Raw genomic sequence first — 22011 nt, 5'->3', positions numbered from 1 at the left:
AGGAATGTCTCTTAACATTGTCATGATTTGCAGGTGTTCCAAAATGTTTGTCTGTGAGACTATTGTATTTACACTTACTGGTTCCATGAAAACTATGTACTTAATACTGTCAGATCTGTTTCAAGGCACTTAGATATAATGCAAGCATAACATAAAATAAATTGTGTGCCAGCAAATAAAGAGTAGGTTTTTGACTACGGAGTTGGGAATGCTGGTAAAAAAAAAAGAGAAAGCAAAAAATGAGGAAATCTAAATGTGTACTCTGTTTGAGGCTAATCTCTTTTCCAAAATGTCATTTAGGATTTCTTCAAGACTTAGCTGCATTAGTTAAGGCTAGCTCAACAGAGCCCTGCCTTAATGGTGCTGTTTTTCAGAGCAAGCTAGTTCTTCTTCATCTAAACACGCTTCAGGGTTATCATCTTATCTCTGTGTTCAGTGAATCTTTAGAGGCTTTCCTGCACTTCTTGAAGGGGGTCTATCTTATGATTCCAGTGTTCAGGCTCCTCATGGTGTTGTCTCAGACCAGTCTTTCCTCTCAGCATGAGCTAGATCTTGTACTGGCTGTCATTTCATGATTATCTCAAACTCCTGGTTGCTGTTACTGACTACCAAAAGAAGAATACAGCACATTCACTCTTTCTTTCTTTCTTTCTTTCCCCCAAGGAAATTTTAGCTCATCTCTACATTTACAAGAAAAAAAAGCTGCTACCACTGTACATTATTAAAAACAGCTGTCACTCAAAGCTCATAACAGTTTCCTATCTTAAAGCTACATCTGTAAGTACCAGCTCAGTGTGGCAAAGAGAATTTAAGGGAGATGCACAGAATCCCAAAGTAAATCAGTGGCACAGCTATGAATAGAGGCAGCTCTCTTGCCTGTTACAGAGCCATCCTTCCCCCTTTCTGTCAATGCTGTCAGTGCTGATGTTGATACCCAATTACAAGCAGAAGTGTGCACATCTGACTTGCGTAGTTGTTACCTTCTTAACAGTTGGCCCAGCTTGAGAATGTGAAGACCGGTTCAAGAAGTATTAAATATAGAAATGTCATAAGCCTTATTTTTTGCAGTTGTACTCTGACCCTCTCTTAGTTTCGGTTATTTGCTCTTTTACCTCAGTCTAAATGTGCGTTGCAGATCTAATTCCTAACTTGTAGAGATACTGCATCTATGGGGAGAAATGCTTCACTGGTAATCACAAATTACAGTTCCCTTTGTGGTTTATTCTGGCACTTTGACTTGTCATAGTTGAATAGATTGAATTCTGTAGAGGGCTCTTGTAAAATGCCATACTTTTGATTTTAAATGTGCTTCAATGTGATGAATGCAACGTTAGAGTGGGATGTGGAGTAATGCTTAGATTTGTGGATTGTAGCTCTAGATTTTATTCTCAAGCCTCTCACGAGATTATTACATGAATCACTGATAGGTCATTTTCAGGATTTCTGCTGTTGCATTCCGTATCTGTAAAATGAATGTGTTTTACCTATACAGCATGTCTGTGTTGACACCCAGTTGGTTATTTTTTGAATGGCTAGGCAGCAGGCATGCTGTGTCATAGAATAGCTTGGGTTGGAATCATAGAATAGTTTGGACTGGTTAAAGGTCACTAGTCTAACTCCCCTGCGATGAGCAGGAACATCTTCAGCAAGGTTGGATTGTTCAGAGCCCCATCCAACCTGACCTGTAATGTTTCCAGGGATGGGGCATCTACCACCTCACTGGGCAGCCCCTTCCAGTGTTTCACCACCCTCATTGTAAAAAAAGTTTCTTCCTTCTATCTAGTTTGAATCTACCCTCTTTTAGTTTAAAACCATGTCCTATTGCTACAGGCCCTATTAAAAAAGTCTGTCCTATCTTTCTTATAAGCCCCCTTGAAGTACTGAAAGGCCGCAATGAGGTCTCTCTGGAGCCTTCTCTTCTCCAGGCTGAACAACCCCAACTCTTAGCCTTTCTTTGTAAGAGGGTTGTTCAGTCCCTCTGATCATTTTGTGGCCCTCCTCTGGACGCACTCCAACAGGTCCATGTCTTTTCTGTGCTGAGAGCTCCAGAGCTGAATGCAATGCTCCAGGTGGGGTCTCCCCATAGCAGAGTAGAGGGGTAGAATCACCTCCCTTGCCCTGCTGGCCATGCTTCTTTTGATGTAGCCCAGGATACGGTTGGCCTTCTGGGCTGTGGGTGCACCTTGCTGGATCATATCCAGCTTTTCATCCATCAGTACCTCCAAGTCCTTCGCTGCAAGGGCTTCTCTCTATCCCTTCATCCCCTAGCCTGATAATGCCCAGATTGATACCAGGGGTTGCTCTGACCCAGTGCAGGGCCTTGCACTTGGCCTTGTTGAACCTCATGAGGTTCATATGGGTCCACTTCTAGAGCTTGTCCAGGTGCCTCTGGATGGCATCCCATCCCTCATGCGTCAACTGCACCACTCAGCTTGGTGTTGTCTGCAAACTTGCTGAGGGTGCACTCGATCTCACTGTCTATGTAACCAATGAAGATATTAAACATAGAATGGTTACTCCACTCATATACTAATTACCCAACTGCTACCTTGTAGTTCCATCATCCTGTTATTGAGAACAAATACTTTCCTGGGTTGTAAATTGTCTAAAGGAAAATAATTGTTTTAACAGCTATTTATGTGGTGCCTGTCATAGTGAGCTGTCATTCATTGGGTGAAGCAAGCAGAAGAAAAGGTATCACTAGGACACAAACATAAAATAAAGAATGTGCTTTGAGGTCTTTGAATGAAGTATGCTGAGGGTTATTACAGCTGTTTTCATTCCAAGAAAACATTATCAAGCATTATTATTTTTTATGGGCACTTTTATCTGCTGTACTTAAAAGCAGGCAGTAATTACCAGTGTGTCTGAATCCATCAGTTAATGGAGGAAACTAAAGGACATGAGCAAAAGGCATGTCTCTATTAACGAGGTCTGAGGTAAAGGTTCTAAAACCTGCTGGCATTTAGGAATGTTTTGATCTGGAGTAGTTTACTTTTTGAGGCATTTGCTTGACGATGAATAGCAGCTTAATAATAATTAAGCTGATACTAATTCAGAATTAATATCTGAAGTAGGTTTAACAACTAATAAAAAGGGGCTGTTGTGTCTGTATTAAACCTGGAATAGCATCTCTGTGTTTTAGGAAGCTAATGACTTTTTCTATCGAGTCTGGAGATGCATTTGTTTGAGAAATAGTTTTATGCCATTTGGAAGTTTGAGAAAAAAAATGTAGGTGATAAGAGGGAAGAAATCTGGAAATCAACAATGCTGAAAAGGCTATAGGTGTGATTTTACAGAGTGACAGATGAATGGGTTCTAGGGGTCGTATGTGGGAGTATGCTGTTTTGTTTTAACTAGTTAGCTCTTAAAGAAGTGTATTGGGGAAGCCAGTTTCCCATATTTTCTTTGGAAAGGGAGGCAGCAAGGCGATGCATCTAATCAGTCCCTAAAGGAAAAAAAAAGCATTTGAATGAGCATTCATTACAATATTTGAAAAAATTGTTTTTCAGATAATCGCCTTTGATGAACTTCGGACAGACTTCAAAAGCCCGATAGATCAGTGCAACCCAGTCCACGCAGTGAGTACAATCAGTGGCTTGCTAAGCAACAGCTTCTAAAGAAAGGGAAATGCACTGAGCTGTCAGTGAAAGTATGAGTGTGGAAATGAACATAGAGTCTGTTCTGCAGTGAACTGTAGTTTGGAAAATTGGTCTTAGGAGGCCAGATGGCGACTCTTTATGCTAATAGCTTTCCTTTTTGCTGAAAGAGGCAGGAAAATAATTTGGAAGTTCAAAAACTGAAGGATATGTAATGTGATGCTAATGCTTTCTTTTTATCTTTTCATTCTGTGGCACAAGTTTTCCTTCTTGAAATTATTTGCTTTCTTTGTGTTCAAGCATGGGATGACCACCTTCTCCCATACTGTCTGTATCAATGAGTCAAAAGCTTGAAGGGATTTGATAAAAAGTGCATTCCTAGACCTCTCTGTCCTGTGGTAGAGACCTAAATTCTCCTGTGCGTTCGGAGTAAATAACACATTCTGCTGCATCTGCCATGGAAAAGGTTAAATATCACACTGGGACTGTAAACTCAGTTTTACCTAATGAACCAATGCAACCCAAATTTAAGCATATGAAAATTCCTCTGTTAATTAAAGCTGTAATCTAGGGTGATTTAGCTGACTACAGTTAAAAATGCATCAGATTTGTACCACCAGAACTGAGAGCAGAACTTGGCTCCCTGTCATCTCACCGGGAATTACAATGATTATGACAGGTGCTGAATTTGTTCTCTACAGAGTATCAAGTTATTGAATTGCCTACAAATGATAACCAGATTCAATAGCTAGTACTTTGCCATTTAACTTTGTTTCATAACTCAGCAGAGGATTTGTGGTCCTGCTTAGACCACTGATGATTTTAAGTGCAATCTTTACATGAAGCTTTGAATAAGAAGACTTATTTACTGTTTGCTAACACATAAGCAAGAATGAGAACAGAAGAAAGAAATTATATGAAGAAATCCTACAGAGGACTTCAAAGAAGTAATCTGGTTTTGAATGTACTGGAAGTAATCTGATTTTGAATTCACTTTATCTGTTTTTACTTCCCATCTTGGCAGCTGCATACAAGAAATGTGTACTTATATGTACCAAACTCCAGTAACTTCTTCTCTTCCTAGAACTTGTAAGATGCTCCAGGGAGATAATTTCCTTTTATTTTAAAATGGTAATGGAATTGGTCTCCAGGATAAAAAAAGTTAGTAAGTCCCTGTTTCAGTCATATTAATGGTGTAATCAAAAAGTTAATCGTAGAATTTCCAGTAAAACACAGCAAAGTGTTCTGTGATCGGCTTTTGACTCTCTTACACGAAACTTGCTGTGGTAACTCAAGCAATAATCTCGGATTGCTTTCTTCTGCACAGTATACATGTTGATGCCTTTCACAGTGACATAAATGAAAGATTTTGAGCAGGTATTTCTTACATCTTTGATCAAGTGTATTTTCATTTTTCCCTATGCATAGTTGCTTGTGCTCATGTTCTATTTATTGGGTGGGGTAGTTTTCTTTATTGCACTATAAGAATACTGATGTTTACCCATGTATCTTCCACAATATTTTCAAGACAGAGGGTAGAACCTTTTTGACAAGAGAAGGCTGAATTAGGGAGAATCAGAGGTGAGAATAATGTCAGTACTGAGAATTTAATTCAAATTTTCTGGTTCACACTCTTATTACCTACAGCTCAAAGACAGACTTCCTACTTCTCCAGGGCCAGCTGCAGTTAGACATCTGTCTTCTGAAGGGAATTGAGAGGGTTATCTTTCCCTCTCCACTTAGCTCCTACTAAAGGCAAAAACGCTTTCTGCAGCTTCACAGGCACATCCATTCATGTCCATTCTCATGTTTGCAACTGTGAGTCTAAAATTTTTGAATGTCTTATAGATCACAGACACCAGAGAGAGGCACAATACTTGTCTGGTGCCTATTGAGCTTCCACTGTCTCTCCAAAATAATCCTTTTTAAAAAAATGGCTTAAACTTGGGGACAGGAAAGGAAAAGAGACATTTCTTTGGGTAATAGAAATAAAATTCAAACTTGGATCAAATTTAAAACATTTGAGAAGCAAAAAGCTTAGGGAGAATTGGCTTTTCATATTGGTATATTACATTACCTGTTTAAAAAAAGGTCATTGTTCAGAATATTTTTTCCCTATGTCTAAATGAAAATGTTACCAGATGGTCTTCTGAGGATAACAAAACCACTCTGCCTTCTGCAGTGTAACCAACTATAAAATCTTTCACAGTAACTCCAGTGATGGTGTTATGCAGAGTGAAATCTGATTTTACTAGTGAATTTCTCATTTTGAGCCATTTAAAAGAAAACCTGTCTTTGACTTGTCTTCTTTCTGTGAATTGAGCTTAGAACATCTTTTGAGTCACAGTGCTTAATTACAGTGACTTTCAGTATTTATGAATGCATCTTGTTTAAAGTGGCATTTCTAAGATATTCTTTACTAATGGGTTAAATTCTAATATTACATGTGGCTCAGGCACCCTCTTAGTGACAGAGAAAGGGCTGCCGTACCAACTTCATAGCTGTTTTTCCCGTTCAGAATTATCTTGAAGCTAGAGGCTGGGTAACTGAAAATGCGAGACCAAGTCTGTCTGGTATAGATTGGCACCATTGGATAGAGCCACAAATGCTGACTTAAAAGAAGTTGCAACCTCTGGCTCAAGGCTAACACAGACTTGAATGCCCAGGTTGTATTGTTATACCCAGTAACAGATTTTAACAGGTGAAAAAATAACTTATTGGGACTTTGAAATGGGCAAATCATTTGCAATCAGTACGTAAGAAGTGAATGCTATTGTTTCAGATTAATAACATGTGTTGCTTGTCTGCACCCATTAATTATGATCTTGACACATTGTAATTGTAATATATTGTCTTTAATTTATAAACCAGCTAATCGCTTACCTTTTCCCCACTTTTTCTTGACAGAGAGAGCGGCTGAGAAATATTGAGCGTATTTGCTTTCTCCTGCGAAAGGTGAGCATAAACTAGCCTAGAATTTGTGAAGTTTATGAAAAGTAAAGCCATCAAATGGCAACGTGCATTCAGTTGCTCTTTTGATCCTCACAATACATTGATGAAAGGCTGGATTCCAACTGCAGAAGTGGAAGTCATGATGACCTGGCAAGGATTATAAAAGGTTACCATAGTGGAAGATTTCTGGATAAGAACTGAAACTTCAGAACATCAGCCCATTCATTTTGGAACGTGCTTTTTGAAAGCAGTGAGTCGTTTTGCAGGTGCAGCTTGGGTGCTTTTATAGCACTATCAACTGATGATATTGTTGTACTACAGGCTTAAAAAATACCCTTTTTTGAACAGCGGCTTACTATTTGGTAAATGAAATATTTTATTAGCTACCTTTTTAATGTTTAAGTTTTTTAATTGGCTGAATAGAAAAGTTGATACAGTATTTTATTTTAACTTGACACAGGAGAGATGCCGAGTGCCTCAATTTCTGAGGGATTTGAAGGAGTTGATAAATTGTAGGATTGATACATTCATGGGTTACTAATATGTTGCTTGAAAGAGGGTTTTCATAAACACTCATTGTTCTTCTGACTGTCCCATTGAAGTAAAAATCATCATAGTTCCAAACTATTTTATTTTGTATATTCAAGTTTCTATAAACTGTCTTCAGCAAAGTAGTAATGGAGCCACCTAAATTATTCTGCATTTTTGCTTAGAAAGGTCATCACTGAAGCGTGGACTGCTGACTGCATCCTAATCAAGCTAAGAACTAAATTCAGATATGGTTTTAAGAAACTGGTGGCCTCATCCTTAGAGGTTTTGAAAAAGCCAGTACTAGGGATTATTGGTTTGAGGTGATCCAAAGGCATAACTGTGACTCCATGCAGAATCTATGAAGTCAGAACCTGAGTCCTATCTGTTTGGCACCATTATGAGCATGTGACTGTTAGGAGCCACATTTAAGTACTTAGCTTGTTTATGACACTAGGGATATGAAAATAAGAGAAAATACTTATCGCCAATAGCTTTCCATTTTATCAAATAGGCAGCCAGCCAATTTCAAGCTGTGTCCCAGTTTCTTTGACGTAAAGCAACTGGTGAGTAGTAATGTATTAATATATGTGAGCCCCATGGGAATGCCTTGCCTGCATCAGTGTTTAATTTTTATTGAGCCTCAGCCTCACTGTGAACAGCAAAATGGACCATTTTGGCTAATTACAGACTTTGTGTTCATGAGGGATTGGCTTGCTTCTGGTTCACTTAAACAATTTGTTAATTCAGCCTCTTCTTCAAAGTACTTTGGGGACACATTTGTTTTAATTGAGAGATTATATGCAAGAAGAGGAAGGGGCAATAACTACAGAGATTTGTAGTCTTAAGATCTGACAATCACTAAAAGTAGCTTTAGTTTATGTAGTGTAAAGGATTCACTGTTTGGGGAAAATTCTGGAAAAACAGTAAAGAATCAAGTGCAAGCTACATAGATAGAGGAAAATAGCATTTAGGGTGCTTTCAGCAAGCACTAAATATATCCCTCATTATAATATTGTGTAGCTTTAGGTCTTGTTCTATGAAACAACAAGATACATGTTTTTCTGTGTCTTAAAGTCAGATAATTCTTTTAGAGGGCTTTGAAAACAGTAATATCGTGCTATTTATGGCATTAGAACTTAATGCTTAAGATCTGTTGTAAATCTGTTTTTTAATGAGATTATAGGTGGGCTATAAAAATGTTCAGTTTCATTATATCCTTGTTTTAGAAGGGGTTATTGGGAATTATTAAATGGGCATACAGTATTTCATATAAATCTGATCCCCGTTGGCAAAGAGTTTCTTAAGGATGGATTTTCGGTTTTATCTCTAAAATACTTGAAGAAGATTATTAACAAACTGTGACCAGGTATGTGATATGTCACCAGATATTATATAACTTATTTGCATTTTCCAAAATAGAATGGAGGACGTAGTTCTGCAGCCAGGCATCTTCTGACGTTTGCTTTGGGGAAAATGTTTCTGTATCATTAAAACAAGTAGGGATCACGTGAAGCATATGAATAAGGTGCTGGCATGTGTGCTAGCTTGTGTACTGGCATGTACGCATAGGTCCATGTTTTTATGGTGCTATAGAATTAGATGAGCCTAAGCTTTCTGGTACCGGAGAATGAAACTTTATATAGCCGTGGCCAAATCTCTTCTATCTTGAAGTAAATGAGAGGAAGGACTTACTTTCTGAAGCCAGCACAAAGTGAGGTTCTCTTCATTCAGTGGTGTGTTTTGGGGGCTTTATAGCATATATATATATGGGTTCATGTGTGTGCTTGATTAACTGTTGAATATCCACCAATTTTCCATTGTGCAGACATCGGTGTGTCATGTGTTACCCGATTCACATAGGGCATACACTAGTTTTGGCAAATGCTGTGGAGTTTGTATCTGTGCTCTCTTTTTTGCTAAATTGCCTTTGATTCTCTAAGGATATGATTACGTGACATGCGACAGTGCTGTACAGAGAAACACAAATTACTTGTGAATGAGCTGTCTTGAGCTAGTGGAAGCAGTACAGTATACAGCACTACAGGCTGAGGAGTGGGATAGTTAAGGTGTGCAATATAGGTCTACCATTATTTTTGTTATTAAATATTTTGGTGGGGTTATTAAAATTTATTCAATTAATGATGACAGCAATATTACATAATTGTAATTGCAGTTGTACTTCAAGGAATCTGCCTACCTGATTGATTCCTGTGGGATACATTTATTTTAGCACTAAGGACAATTAGGAATTTCCTAGATTAAAACACAGTCTATTTCATTAATCAACCACTGCAATATTATTACTTACCTTTGAGGACATTTAAATTAAGTTGTGATTAGATTATGCATCATAATTTTTTAATTAATCTGATAAATACTTAGTAAGTAGGAGAGTTGATTGAACTTGCTTCCTGCTCAGCAGACGTGTTTCAACTTCCTCATGCTAAACACTGCTGAACAATGTAAATGACCTTTCTCAAATTATCAGCAAAAATTTGTTTTTAAACCCCATTAAGCTAAAGTAGGAATGATATATGAACAGCAAAACTGGAACTTACCTGGGAGGGAATTGAGATAGATAGAAGATAGTCTTTTACTCATTTTCCTACTGTAGTGGAGCATTTTTGTTGTTAGGCATAAAATTCATAAAACTGCAAGTATAAGACAATATTGTACCAGAGCTCAATCCTTTTTCTTGATTTTATTTGTGGTTTTTTTTGTTTTTTGCAAGTCCTGAAGGGATGATTGGAAGAGAGCAAATTCAGCAAGAAATCTAACCACAGGCAAGGTGACATTAATCTCAAAGATGTTCCAGATGAACTTGAACTGTCTTGAAAAATACAAACAAATACACAGACAAAACACCCTGCAGGGACAAATTTGAATAACCAAACTTAGCTGGTTCAGCACTCCAGTACTACCAGTAGCAACAGTAGATTGTAATACAGGAGCTGGGGTGTTTAAAATAAAACCAAACCCTCTTCACCTAGTCTTTTTTGAAGCAAGTTTTAATGTTTTACTTAGGAGGTTGGGGGTTGCCAATGCTTCATCTGCTCTAGTACTTCTGTCACTGTGGCTTCCAGTGAAGCTGGATCTGCAGTAGTAGTGGTAGAAATTTATTTTGTACTCTGGTGTTTACTAGATTAAATTCTGTCTTTTTCTACTGTGCAAAAATAAATAAATCTATCTTTTATATTCCATGTATACCCTAATATACATAACAGTTATGTTTGACTGTTTTTACAGGTTTTAGTACGTAACCAAAACCAATGTTACCTTAAAGAGAATTATAGAAGATATTCCATTCAGACTGAGATACTAAATAAAATGTAAAACCTAGTGAGCATAATACATAATTCCAGACACCTGAGTATCTGCATACAATTTTGTTTTGGTATGTTTCCATATTTAAATATTCTGTAAAAAAAAGTCAAAATTACTTACATGTGTGAAAGTAACAGTAATTCAGAGGCATAAGCAATCAGAAGCTTGAAGGGTTGTGGGTTAACACCGCAGGTTCAGCTGCAGACAGAGCATTCCAAGGAAGAAGATAAGGCTTGATATCCTGTGTTTGTGTCATGCCTGGTTGTCAGTGTTGAATGCACATATTCAATGGCTGAAAAAAACCCACAGTATGTTCAGTGAAACATTGCTGAGCTCACTGGATCAGCGAACAGGGAACAAGTTAGCTTTTTAGCTTTTCTTTAATAGCAGATGAAAACAGTATTTTCTGAGTATGGAGGTTCTTCTACTTTACATGTAGATAAATATTATGGGAAGTCAGCATTTTAAGAAAGTAGCCCCATCTTTCCTTGTTTATCCTTATTCAGCTGACAGTTTCTTTCCTGCATATTTTGGATGAAGGAGACTGACCAATGTGCTAGAGTAATTGCCATATGAAATAATTTTTGTACTTGGACCTTGTTAGGTTCCAGTCCTTCACCTACCAGTAGCTCCTTACCATTCTCTGCATGCAGCAGCTGCAGCGGTCATACCCCTTTGGAGAGTGTCAGGTGTCACGGTAGCTGATTTCAATTGGCTGATTGTATTCTTTTCTTCTTGATAAATTTACTGGTTATTATGATGATCACTCCTTCCACTGTTCTGCCTCATACTCACTGGCAAACCTGAGATAATGTGATGGCTTTTATAAGTGTGTGTTTCTGGATGTGTCAGTTGATTGCTTCACCCTGGATTTAAGGATTTATAGATGTGTGACATTATTTTAGCCAGTCTGCAGGCTGATAGTCATTAGCAGAGTACTTCTGTAAGCCTATAGCATGGTTCATTAAAACGTTTAATGTGAGGTTATATAAGCAAATTTAGCAAATATCATGTATAAACACAAGGAATTTTTAAAGTGGTGTTTATCCATCCATATGTAAGAAGGAATCATACGTTCTTCCTCAGGTTGAAAAATTTCATGGGCAGAAACTACAGCAGTAAGACAAATTAGTCTGTTGCAGAACTGGGAATAGCAGCAAGAGTTTTACATTTTGTAGTGCTATACGTTTTTTACAACCTCAGTAAAAATGTTCTAATTCCTCATTTAGGTAGATTTGACAGGAAATGAAAATGTTGCAGCATAGCCACACTAGAGGGATAAGTCTGCAGGGTAAATACATACTAGGTTTGTGGTATGCATGATGCATTATATTCAGCACCTCCTAACCAGTAGTCAGCATTGTCTTTGAAGTTTAGGTGCGTGTGTTACCTGAGAGGAAGACGGAATTTTTCATCTAGTCAAACAGTATTTTTGGACTGTGGAAATAGCAGTGGCATTCCACCTTGCAGGACAAAGAGGCTGATTTATCCAGAATTCTGATAAATTCCAGATCGGAAGTTTTATCACAAAGGGAACAAAAAATGGCACCATGTGATGCTTTTCCCGTTAACAGTGATTGTTACAATGATGGAGCACATGAACTTTCTCCAGTCTGATTACACACCAAAGAGTTCATCATTGTTGCTGCTTTCTCAGTGCGTGTTGTGTTTCTTGATGTATCTAACGCTCTCTTTTCATACCTCATAAACATGATGAAACTGCTGAGTTTTGACTAAGAGTCTGGGCAGCAGGAAAACTGTCAGGAGACCCTTCCTGGTGACTGACTGGGAGCATAAACCCTAATCAAGAGACAACGTGGATAACTTCTGAAGAATGAGTGTAGAATTATACAAGGTGCTTAGGGACATGAGGTGCTTAGGGACATGGTTTAGTGGTGGGATGACAGTGTTAGGTTAACGGTTGGACTTGATGATCTTAAAGGTCTTTTCCAACCTAAACAATTCTATGATTCTATAATTATGTATCTAGAAAACATACTGCAGGTATCCAGGTAGTTACTCAATTTGAAGTTCTTACAGTTTAGGCACCATTTAGATATAAACTGTGTAGTGCATTGTTGGTGGTTATGACCGAATATGTCTGAATTTGTGTAGAAATTCCCAGTGAAACTCAGGAGAAACCACAAAGGTCAAACTCTAAGTAGAATGAGGGGAAGAAACACAAGTTTTTGATTAGACAGTTCAGCATGGGTCTTCGTAGTACTTCACTTGAGATAGTAATGCTTTACTCCTTGGAAAATCATCATTTTCTTCCCTTGGGGTCTGGCATTACTGGGAGAAGGCTGTGTCATGAAGGAAGGTGGCTGGTACGTATTTCCAAGAAGTAGGGGTGCCTTCTGATAGGATCGCAATTTCATCTCTAGTTTTATCAAGGTGTGAATGTTCTATTAACTGGCCTGATAGACAATATGAATATGAAACAGTTGTTAAGTAATCCTTTTTTTACAGGTTTAAACATATGACCTGTTATTGGGATTGCAGTGATACTCTGAGTTTTCATATGAAAAATCTTCACATTTTAAAGGTGTCTTCAGTAAATTCAAAAGGATGGTTTTAGGATGTTCTATTTGTCTTTCTGGAAGAAAATATAATACAGGAATAAATGTGCTTTTGTTGTGATTAGGTGGATATTCTCCTGTCTTATGTTTTGCCACTGTTTGAATTTTGCATTCTTTTTTTATTTCCTTAATTGGATACTTTGATCTTTTAAAGGCTCTATTGTGCTTCAGCCAGAGATTCCTTTCAGCAAGACTTGGCTCTCGTTTTCTTTTATGTTTCCATTAGTGTTTGCATTACAGCAATCCTTCCAGACACGTGAAGAATAAAACCTTATTGTGCCGGGTGCTACAAAAACCACATGGTAATAAATATGAAGAGAATTTGTTTACATTCTCAAGACATGGTACGCAACAGGAAAATAAAGGTTGCGCAGCTCATCTGATAATAGAAATCTTGTTTTCAGAGAGCTACTTAGTTTTCCTGTTAGGAAGCATAGTTTGAATCTCTTAATTTTAATTGAAGCTAAAAATGTTTGCTGTTTTTGACGGGTCTGATGGTTCATTGAGTTAATAATTACATATAGTCTTTAATCCCTACAGCAGCTGTTCAAATCCAGCCCGGTCTGGAATCAGACTCAAAATACTCTAGTCCAATTGATGACTGTTGGGAGTGAAATTATCTTGTGTTGTATGCTTAGAGACTTGTGACGTGTCTATTCTCTACAGAAATACCAATAAGCATAGACAATATGATGAGATAGATCTCTGTCAACATCGTAGTGAGTATGAGCTGCACCCCCCTGCTATACATATGCACACATAATTAGCTCCTAAGCTGCCTCAGAAGAAATTCTAGAATTTGCATGCAGTCACTGGAATAAAGGATACTGCTGTTTCTAAAACGTTAATTAGTTCTGCAGATTTTGTAGGATCTAAGCTTGCCATGCTGTACAGATTCTGTCAGTTAGTACTTGGACTGTCAATACAATATCATTCATAAAACTAAATTAAATTAAGTTTTCTTTTTGAGGTAACATAGGACTTTTTAAAGTACATTAGACTCTGAGCATGTGTGAGAGACAAATCTGGTAAATGTGTATTTCAGTACTCTGTACTTAATTGAAGGATACTACTAAACTGCCATTAGATGATAAAGCCAACTTTCTTCTGACATTTGGAGTGGCTCTGACAAGGTATTTTTGGAACGAGTTACTTTTTACACTCTAAGGAAAAAATTTGAAGTTAGCCAAAAATATATTAGTATACAATTTTTAGTTTATGGAAATAATTACTTACAGATGAGGGGTTTTTAGACAATTCTGATACAGCATCTCTTGTTATTCAAAAGAGGCATGAGATAAAATTTAAATCTGCTGTTCGTGTAAACAACGGGGCTGTCTTTAGGTTGTACAAGTGAAAGAAAGATGATTGCAGCTTGACGGGGAAGTGGGGATACGGGAAAAGTAAAATATTTCTAACTGAAGACAACACTTTCACTAGCTCTGTGTGGGTTAAATTGTTTTCTGGAGCTTGCCTAAAAGAGGGTGGAGTTAACATATTTATAGTGATTCACACTTGATAGAGATTTTGTTTGCATCCAGAAACATGAGAGACATAATGATTTTCCCCGAATCTTGCAATAAATTTGCAGTATAGACAAAAATTAGGCCTTCGCTAATTTTGTTGCTGAGGCGCCTTTTCCTCCTTTGCACTCCGATAGGAAACTCGCTACAGTTCATCTAAAAGCTTCTCTCCTTCCCTCCCTCAAGTCTCTCCTGCCTACTCTTTTGTTACATTTACTATCTGTGAAGTGTGGAATGGGATAAAATGGGGCTGTGCTCTATTCAGTCAGTCTCTTGGGCACCCACGTTGTTTTAATTTAATCAGAAAGAGTGGAACTTAGCACAGTAGCCATTTTGCAGAACTGACAGTAGAATTGGGACCAAAGAGCTGACAGTATTTATACTTTATGAATAAATCATAGAATCCTAGGTTGGAAGGGACCTCAAGGATCATCTGGTCCAACTTTTACTAGGTGAGAGCACAGTCTAGACAAGATGGCCCAGCCCCCTGTCTAGCTGCATCTTAAAAGTGTCCAGTGTGGGGGAGTCAACCACTTCCCTGGGGAGATTATTCCAATGGTTGACTATTATTGTGAAAAATTTCCCTCTCATGTCTGATCAGAATCTCCCCAAGAGCTCGTGTCCATGTTGCTTGACTAGAGATAGTGCATCTCTTCTTCACACTTTTTATTTTATTCTAAATACATCAGGTTCGTACTTATTAGAAAGGTATTATTGTCGCAATAAAAGCACTGAACATAATACCTTTCGTCCTTTCCGTGTATCCAGTACCCTGTCTGGAAAGGAAGTCCTTAAGATGGGACTTTAAAATGTAGAGGTAGTATTTCTGGCAGGCAATTCATTCACTACTGACGCTTGTTTATTATGTGCATTGTGCCAGCACTATTTTTAGTCAAATTTACGAGTTCCTGAATTCAGCACTTTTCAAAAGTTAGAACATAACAATCGTTATTTTTAGCAATCATTACCTAAGGTTGTCTGTATGCTTACCTAAGGATAATGAGAAGATATATCCTGCTGTGCCTGCACAGGTGTTCAAAGGAGGGGTAGATCATCAGGGGAAAAGTTACAAAACTTTTGCAAGCCTAAGAGTGAAGAGTTCAGACTTGTCACTCAGTCACAGTTTGGTCCTTACCCCCCTTTTACTCCAGGGAGGAAGTAAAATTTGCCAGTGTGATGCCTGGTGGAAATTGGATTTTCTTTTGAAGGGAGATGCATATTGTTACTCGTAATATTACTCATGAAAATATTTATGTATAAAACTTTTTCAGGTTAACCAACTGTATTTGGCTGTTAATCTCATTTTTTAAATGTTTATTCAATAATCAAAGTGGCAAACAAAGTATCACCCTTGTAGTAGACAACCTCTTGCCTTACAACTCACCTTCTTCTAGTACTGTTGTGGAGGACAAGTAAACATATGTCCTTACAGTATCAGAGCATCACAAGTAACAGTAGAATAAGTCTGAAGATGCAGCAAAAATGTACAGGAGTGTTGCCTGTAATGTACTCCCAAGAGCAGTGTACTTCTCAGCTGCTTGGGATAATGTAATTTATGCATCTGTTCCTCAGAGCTGTGTTGAAGATACTGGCAAAATTTGACTTGCTAATGGACTGTATTTGCTCTAATTTGATATGCAATACAGTAAATGTTTGCATTTTAATAAAACTAAAGAAATTGGGGTTAAATCAAATGTCACTGTTATGTTTAGCAGAATGTTCCTTGTGTATTTAAGTCAGGATCAGACCCTGTGAAGCCTCTAAGCACTTACAGAAAGTAATATAATACCTAAAAATAGTGCAGTGATTTTACATCATACCTGTTATTGGGATGAAAATTGTTTCTTCTGGGAGTTAAATGTCCTACATTGCATTTAGATGCCGATGTTTTCAATAAAGCTGTTAGAATAGCAGGGCAGGGATTGTCTTTATGCCATGACTGCACTGTACTGAATCTGCTCCCTGAGATTGACAGTCTTTACACGCCAGCTACGGAAGCAGCCCTTTAGTGAACACTTAGTTTTCAGCATTTATGAAACCGTCAATCTTAGGCAGACCCCTGGGAGAAGGCCTGAGGGCCCTTCCTGTGCCATGCAGATGGCTGAACTTCATTTTAATGATCACTGAGATTTCTGCATTCATAGACCTGCCTGTGAAAATGAGGGGCTGGTTTTCTAGATCCTAATGAACAGCTGTGGTACTAATTGTCATTCCCACCAGTTTTGGGCGAGCCAACAAAGACGGCATGAGCTCTTGGAATAACCCAGCTGTGGGGTGTCCTGGCTGGTTGTGGCTGAAATACAATAGTGAGGTAGGGCAAGAAAGCGTTTGTTACCCTGTTCCGTGCTGTGAAAATCAGAGAGGATCGCGCTCCAGGGATGCTAACCCAGCTTCTGTTACTGATTCTGAATTAACGTTAAAAAAAGAAAGGTTATGAAGATAGCTCCTGATCCCTGCTGAGTGGAAAAGAACAGTTAGCAGAGCAGATAGACTTGTAAGATCACAGCACATCTGCCTTAATGACGTACCTTCCAAGGAACAGGGCGCTTTTTGAACTGTGCTGGTGCCCTCCAGGCCTTATAGTGGAGAAATCTTTTTTTAAGTCTTTTTCATAACCTCTTTACCTGTTGGCTGTTATGACCTCCCATAAGCTCTGCCATACAGAAATATTTATAGATATTCTTGATGAATGTCCCATAAAGGACACTTACTCTGTCACTCTTGTTAAAGTTATTATTTGTATTATGACAAAACTTAAATATTCTAGTCATAAGCTAGCTCCAGTGGCATCTATAGATTTTAAATATCATTATCCCCATGTTGCAGAAGGCAAAAATGATAGAGAGAAGTGAAATAATAGGCCTAAATATAGACATGTTTAGTAGCTGAGATGGAAAGAGTATCCAGAAATCCTGTGTTTCAGTACTAGAGCTGGTACTCTGTTACAGAGGGATATGGAGTGCTGTTTGAGAATGATAATTAGGTTCTTTGTGTTACTCATTTCATTGTCTGGTATTTGTGCTGTGGAGTGACTTATGTTCACATCCACTTAATACTGTTTAAAGAAATTCCAGTAGTGCATTAAAATAATGAAATTTGCTTTACAAAGCATTGGCTTTGTGCTGCTTTGCTTCATTGTGATCCAGAAAGCTGGAGGGGTGAAAACACATGGTATATCCTTCCTTTTATTTCTGCTCTGTATTTGGTCCAGAGCACTGAGTCTTGCATGTGTGCACCATTGCTCTCCCCCAGACAAAATGTAAAAGCTGTGTATGTGAACTTAGTAGGTTCAGCTGTAGGTTGTTCTTTTGATGATCTGGAATCCCGTTTCCCAGACATTTTCTTCTCAGCTAGTTGCATACATCTACGTCGCAAACTGCTAAACACTTCTAGAGGTTTGCATAACATGGTTTTGAATTACTTAAAATGCTTTGGTTATAGGTTTATGTTATAACAATTTTAACTACACAACTGAATTTCTAAGTGATTGCTATAAGTGACTAAAGAAGACACAAGCAAGTGTGGATTTTAACAGGAGAATGGAAAGAAACTGAACCTGAAAATTTGGACTGGAAACTTTAGTATATTTACTGTGACAGCATTGTATTGGGCTCTAGGACAGCCTTTCAGGAGGTTTTGGAAGCCAAGTAACTCAAATAATTTAAAATAGATTAGAAAGATACACTAGAAAATGTAAGCGGGAAGCCTTCCTGTATTTCAACAGTAAATTTAATGTGTTTCATGCCTTTGCTTAATGCAAGGAGTATGTTTAAAACTGTTGCAAATATTAAGATGTATGGTGTGTGTGTTTAAATTAAACACAGTTGACCCTACTTCTTTGAATGGTGCAACAGCACAAACAGAGCAAACAGACAGGATTTGTTTCAATATATGTGCATTCCACATACGTGCACAGTCTGGGCTATTGCACATGCTACTGCTGTTTTTCTGTTTCTGCTTTTTTTTTTTTTCACTTGCTTGCATTACTTCTGTGGTCTGTGTTGTTCAATTAGGAGAATTTCAGAGTCATTAAATAATTGTCTCCTTTTGGGCTCACAATGTCTTTAATTCAGCAGCTGATACACCCCAGTAACCCAGGTTAGCTCTATTAGGGTGGGCTTTAAAGTGTAATTAAACTAGCTTGTGTTCTGAAAACTGTGGGTGCATCTCCATCCCTGCTACATGTCAGCTTTAGCAAAGAATATGGAAAAAAGCAGCAAAGTGAGCACCAGAGTGACGAGCTGCAGCTACCCTTTAGTGGAAGTGGGTGCAGCAGCATTAACCACTGGGATAAAGCAGCGTGCACATAGATCAGGCCTAATTTAGGGCCCTGGAGTGATCCTATGTGTGTGTGGTGTGTTCAGTTTCTTGTTTCTTTTAGACAGATGGAAAAGGGCTTGTGTGTTTGTAAGGTGAACAATTCATTTCCACTTGGATAATCACCAGAGCCCTTACCTTATGTGAAGGAGATTCAACCTCCATTTCTCTTCAGTATTTTTTCTGCCACCTATGGGAGGGGAAGGCAGGCATTAAGAAGGGAAGTTTTCCATCCACTAGCAGTGTAATGAAGATTCTCAGAAACCCTGGGGAGGGTAGAGTGTCTAATGGCTGGTAATTTCTGGGTACAGTGTAAAATCTGTGCTTACAGTGTGGAGGCTGGCGTGCGCAGGTGGAGACTGATGTAGACTCAGAGTCTTCTGGAAGAGGAAACAGCAATTCTGTGAGAATTACTGTTATTGTGTAGCACTCAGGAGTATTCGCCCTAAGCAAAGTGCTGGGAAGAAGCATGAGGTCCTGACATTTCAGTAGCTTAACAGCGACTGGCAAAACAGTTTGATTGACTTGTTACAGTTGATTTTCTAAGCATGATAGTTTAATAGCACTGATGAAGGGAGATTACTATGCCTGCTATATCTTCCCAGTTGTTGGAGACTGATGTAGACTCAGTGTCTTCTGGAAGAGGAAACAGCAATTCTGTGAGAATTACTGTTATTGTGTAGCACTCAGGAGTATTCGCCCTAAGCAAAGTGCTGGGAAGAAGCATGAGGTCCTGACATTTCAGTAGCTTAACAGCGACTGGCAAAACAGTTTGATTGACTTGTTACAGTTGATTTTCTAAGCATGATAGTTTAATAGCACTGATGAAGGGAGATTACTATGCCTGCTATATCTTCCCAGTTGTGGTTTCTATGAGGTGTTTTATGTGCCCTGTTCACTGGCAAGAAACTGTAAAGAGTCATTCCATGTAAAAATAATACAATGTTCTGTAAAAGCAAAATTCCATTTGAGAAGGAGGTATCCATATGTGATAAACAGAATAAGGAGGAAAAGTACTGGCAGAAAAGGATGGGTTTATCTTTTTTATAAAACCAACAAAATATATTTAGGAAATAGGAAACTGAATAAAATGATTTAGGACTGTGCTTCCTGAGAGATGCCCTTCTTCAGCTGCAATCTACAGAGGTCTTTGTATTCCTATAAACACAAAGAAGCTGCTGACAGGTGCTTAGCTTCAGTGCTTGTTTTCCAATGCTTTAGTTCAGCCAAACCTAGATGTCTATACACAGCAAAGCCTGCCTTGTTTTCTTTGGAATTAGAGGGGAAGAATCTATCTACATGTGCATGTATGTGTGTACTACTTTGTATGAGGATGTATTGAATATTTGTGGTGAGATGGTAATGATAAGAGTATGTTATCTAACTAAGATTTTACAGTTTTAAATGCAAATGATGGATTGGGAATAAGGATTTTGAGTATTTACATATCATGGATATTTACTTAAATATCCATATTGGAGCAAAACTTAGGCAGGTATAGTAGTTTGTTTCTCTTGCTTATGTTACAGCAAAAGGTGTTTCTGATTAGCAGCATTTTGGGCTAGAAGCTGACTTCCTTTTCAAGCTTTCCTGTGGTTTTCCACAGGTAAATGTCAGCCAGCAGAATTTCTGGTGATAAATTTGTACTACCATTCATTAGCTTGGGACTCAAACTGACCAAGTTGCAGCCCTTAAGAACTGTGCTGCTTTGCCAGTTTCTCCTTCAACTCTGTATTCCACAACCATCTTGAGACTTCATCCTGAGCAGTGTCAAAATGCAGAGGTCGTTATCTGAACCAGGGTGTCCCTGGTTCAAAATAGAAATATACTGTTTATATCCTAACATGTTTACCATACTGTTTCTATCCTAACATGTTTACTGTCTGACAGTTTCATGTGCTCTCCCGGAAATGAATTAAAGGCATTAGTTTAATTCCTATTGCACAGCTATCGGTATCACAGAAGTCACTATTGCAGTTGACTACCTCAGCAGAAACAACAAGGATTGACGGTTGCTTGTTTCTCAAACAGCTTTCTTCTCTCCAGGAGCCAAATCCCATGTTTGCTAAAGTTGATTGAAAGTTTCCATTGGTTTCAGAGGACATTGTGTCAAACTGCACGATGATTCTTACAGCCAAGAACTGAGGCAATGTTATTTTTTTAGCTATTCAGTTACCCAGCTCTTCAGTTTGCTTTTCCTCACAAGCCTTGCTGTTAGTACCTTTCTACACGTTATGCTTTCAATTCTCTCACCTCCTTTTAGATTTGGTCTCTTAGGTAAATCGCCTGAATATAAACTAATTGGTTTTGCAGGCTGGGCTTTCTTTCCTTCTTTGCATGAATTCTCTTCAGAAACTGTGATCATGATCAGCACTGATCCTTTATTTATTTGTGTCCACAGGAATATATCGCTCCAAGAAAAGGGTGAAGAGACACACAATTTTTGTCCTATCAAAAGCATAGGTAGATTTAATTAACACCAGAAACTGACTGGAAAGTGAGTCTCTTTCTGAGAGTGCACTGCTTCCTTTGTTTCCTTGCTCGCTTCACAGCAGATTTTTTTGTTTTGGTTTGGTTTTTGTGCTGCATAAATTTTCACTGTGGGTTTCCTTCCCTGTTATTACCAGCCAGCCCACAGATCAGGCACCAGGGTTGTGTTCTTGCTAAGTTTGTGGATTGTGTTGGAATCAGAAATCAAATATGTGATAATGAATATGATATGCTTTTAAATGTTCTGATGTTTAGTGGGTAGACGTACATCATGAAGACCTTTCTTGTCTGCAATTTGTGATGAAGATGAATCATTCTTTGGGGAAAGGTTATAGTCATGTTGTAAATCACATTCTAAAAATGAAAAAAAAAAAAAAATCCAGCAGTGATAAATAACTACCATCTGGAATCTGAACTATGTAGAATCATAGAATGTTTTGGGTTGGAAGGGACCCGTAGAGGTCATCTAGTCCAACCCCCCTGCAGTGAGCAGGGACACTGCTAACCAGATCAGGTTGCTCAGAGCCCTATCCAACCTGGCCTTGAATGTTTCCAGGGATGGGGCCTCCACTACCTCTCTGGGCAACCCATTCCAGTGTTTCATTACCCTCATTGTAAGGAATTTCTTCCTTATATCTAGTCTAAACCTACCCTGCTTCAGTTTAAAACCATTACCCCTTGTCCTGTCACAGCTGG

At 38.3% G+C, this 22011-nt stretch overlaps 1 protein-coding gene across 1 annotated transcript in view; it reads left to right on the top strand.

Annotated features, from left to right (window-relative positions):
- The window catches only part of CNIH3 (cornichon family AMPA receptor auxiliary protein 3), a 32399-nt gene that overhangs the window by 3548 nt on the left and 6840 nt on the right, over window positions 1-22011 (top strand). Inside the window, exons 2-3 of the mRNA XM_009636865.1 lie at window positions 3513-3581; window positions 6507-6554. Coding sequence (XP_009635160.1) covers window positions 3513-3581; window positions 6507-6554 — 117 coding nt within the window. The remainder of the gene's footprint in view (window positions 1-3512; window positions 3582-6506; window positions 6555-22011) is intronic.

This window comes from Egretta garzetta, unplaced genomic scaffold (genome assembly GCF_000687185.1).
Source record: "Egretta garzetta isolate BGI_Z169 unplaced genomic scaffold, ASM68718v1 scaffold130, whole genome shotgun sequence".
Classification (NCBI taxonomy): Eukaryota; Metazoa; Chordata; class Aves; order Pelecaniformes; family Ardeidae; genus Egretta; species Egretta garzetta.
The sequence above is the reverse complement of the archived record's forward strand: the minus strand, read 5'-3'. Positions and strand labels throughout refer to the sequence as shown.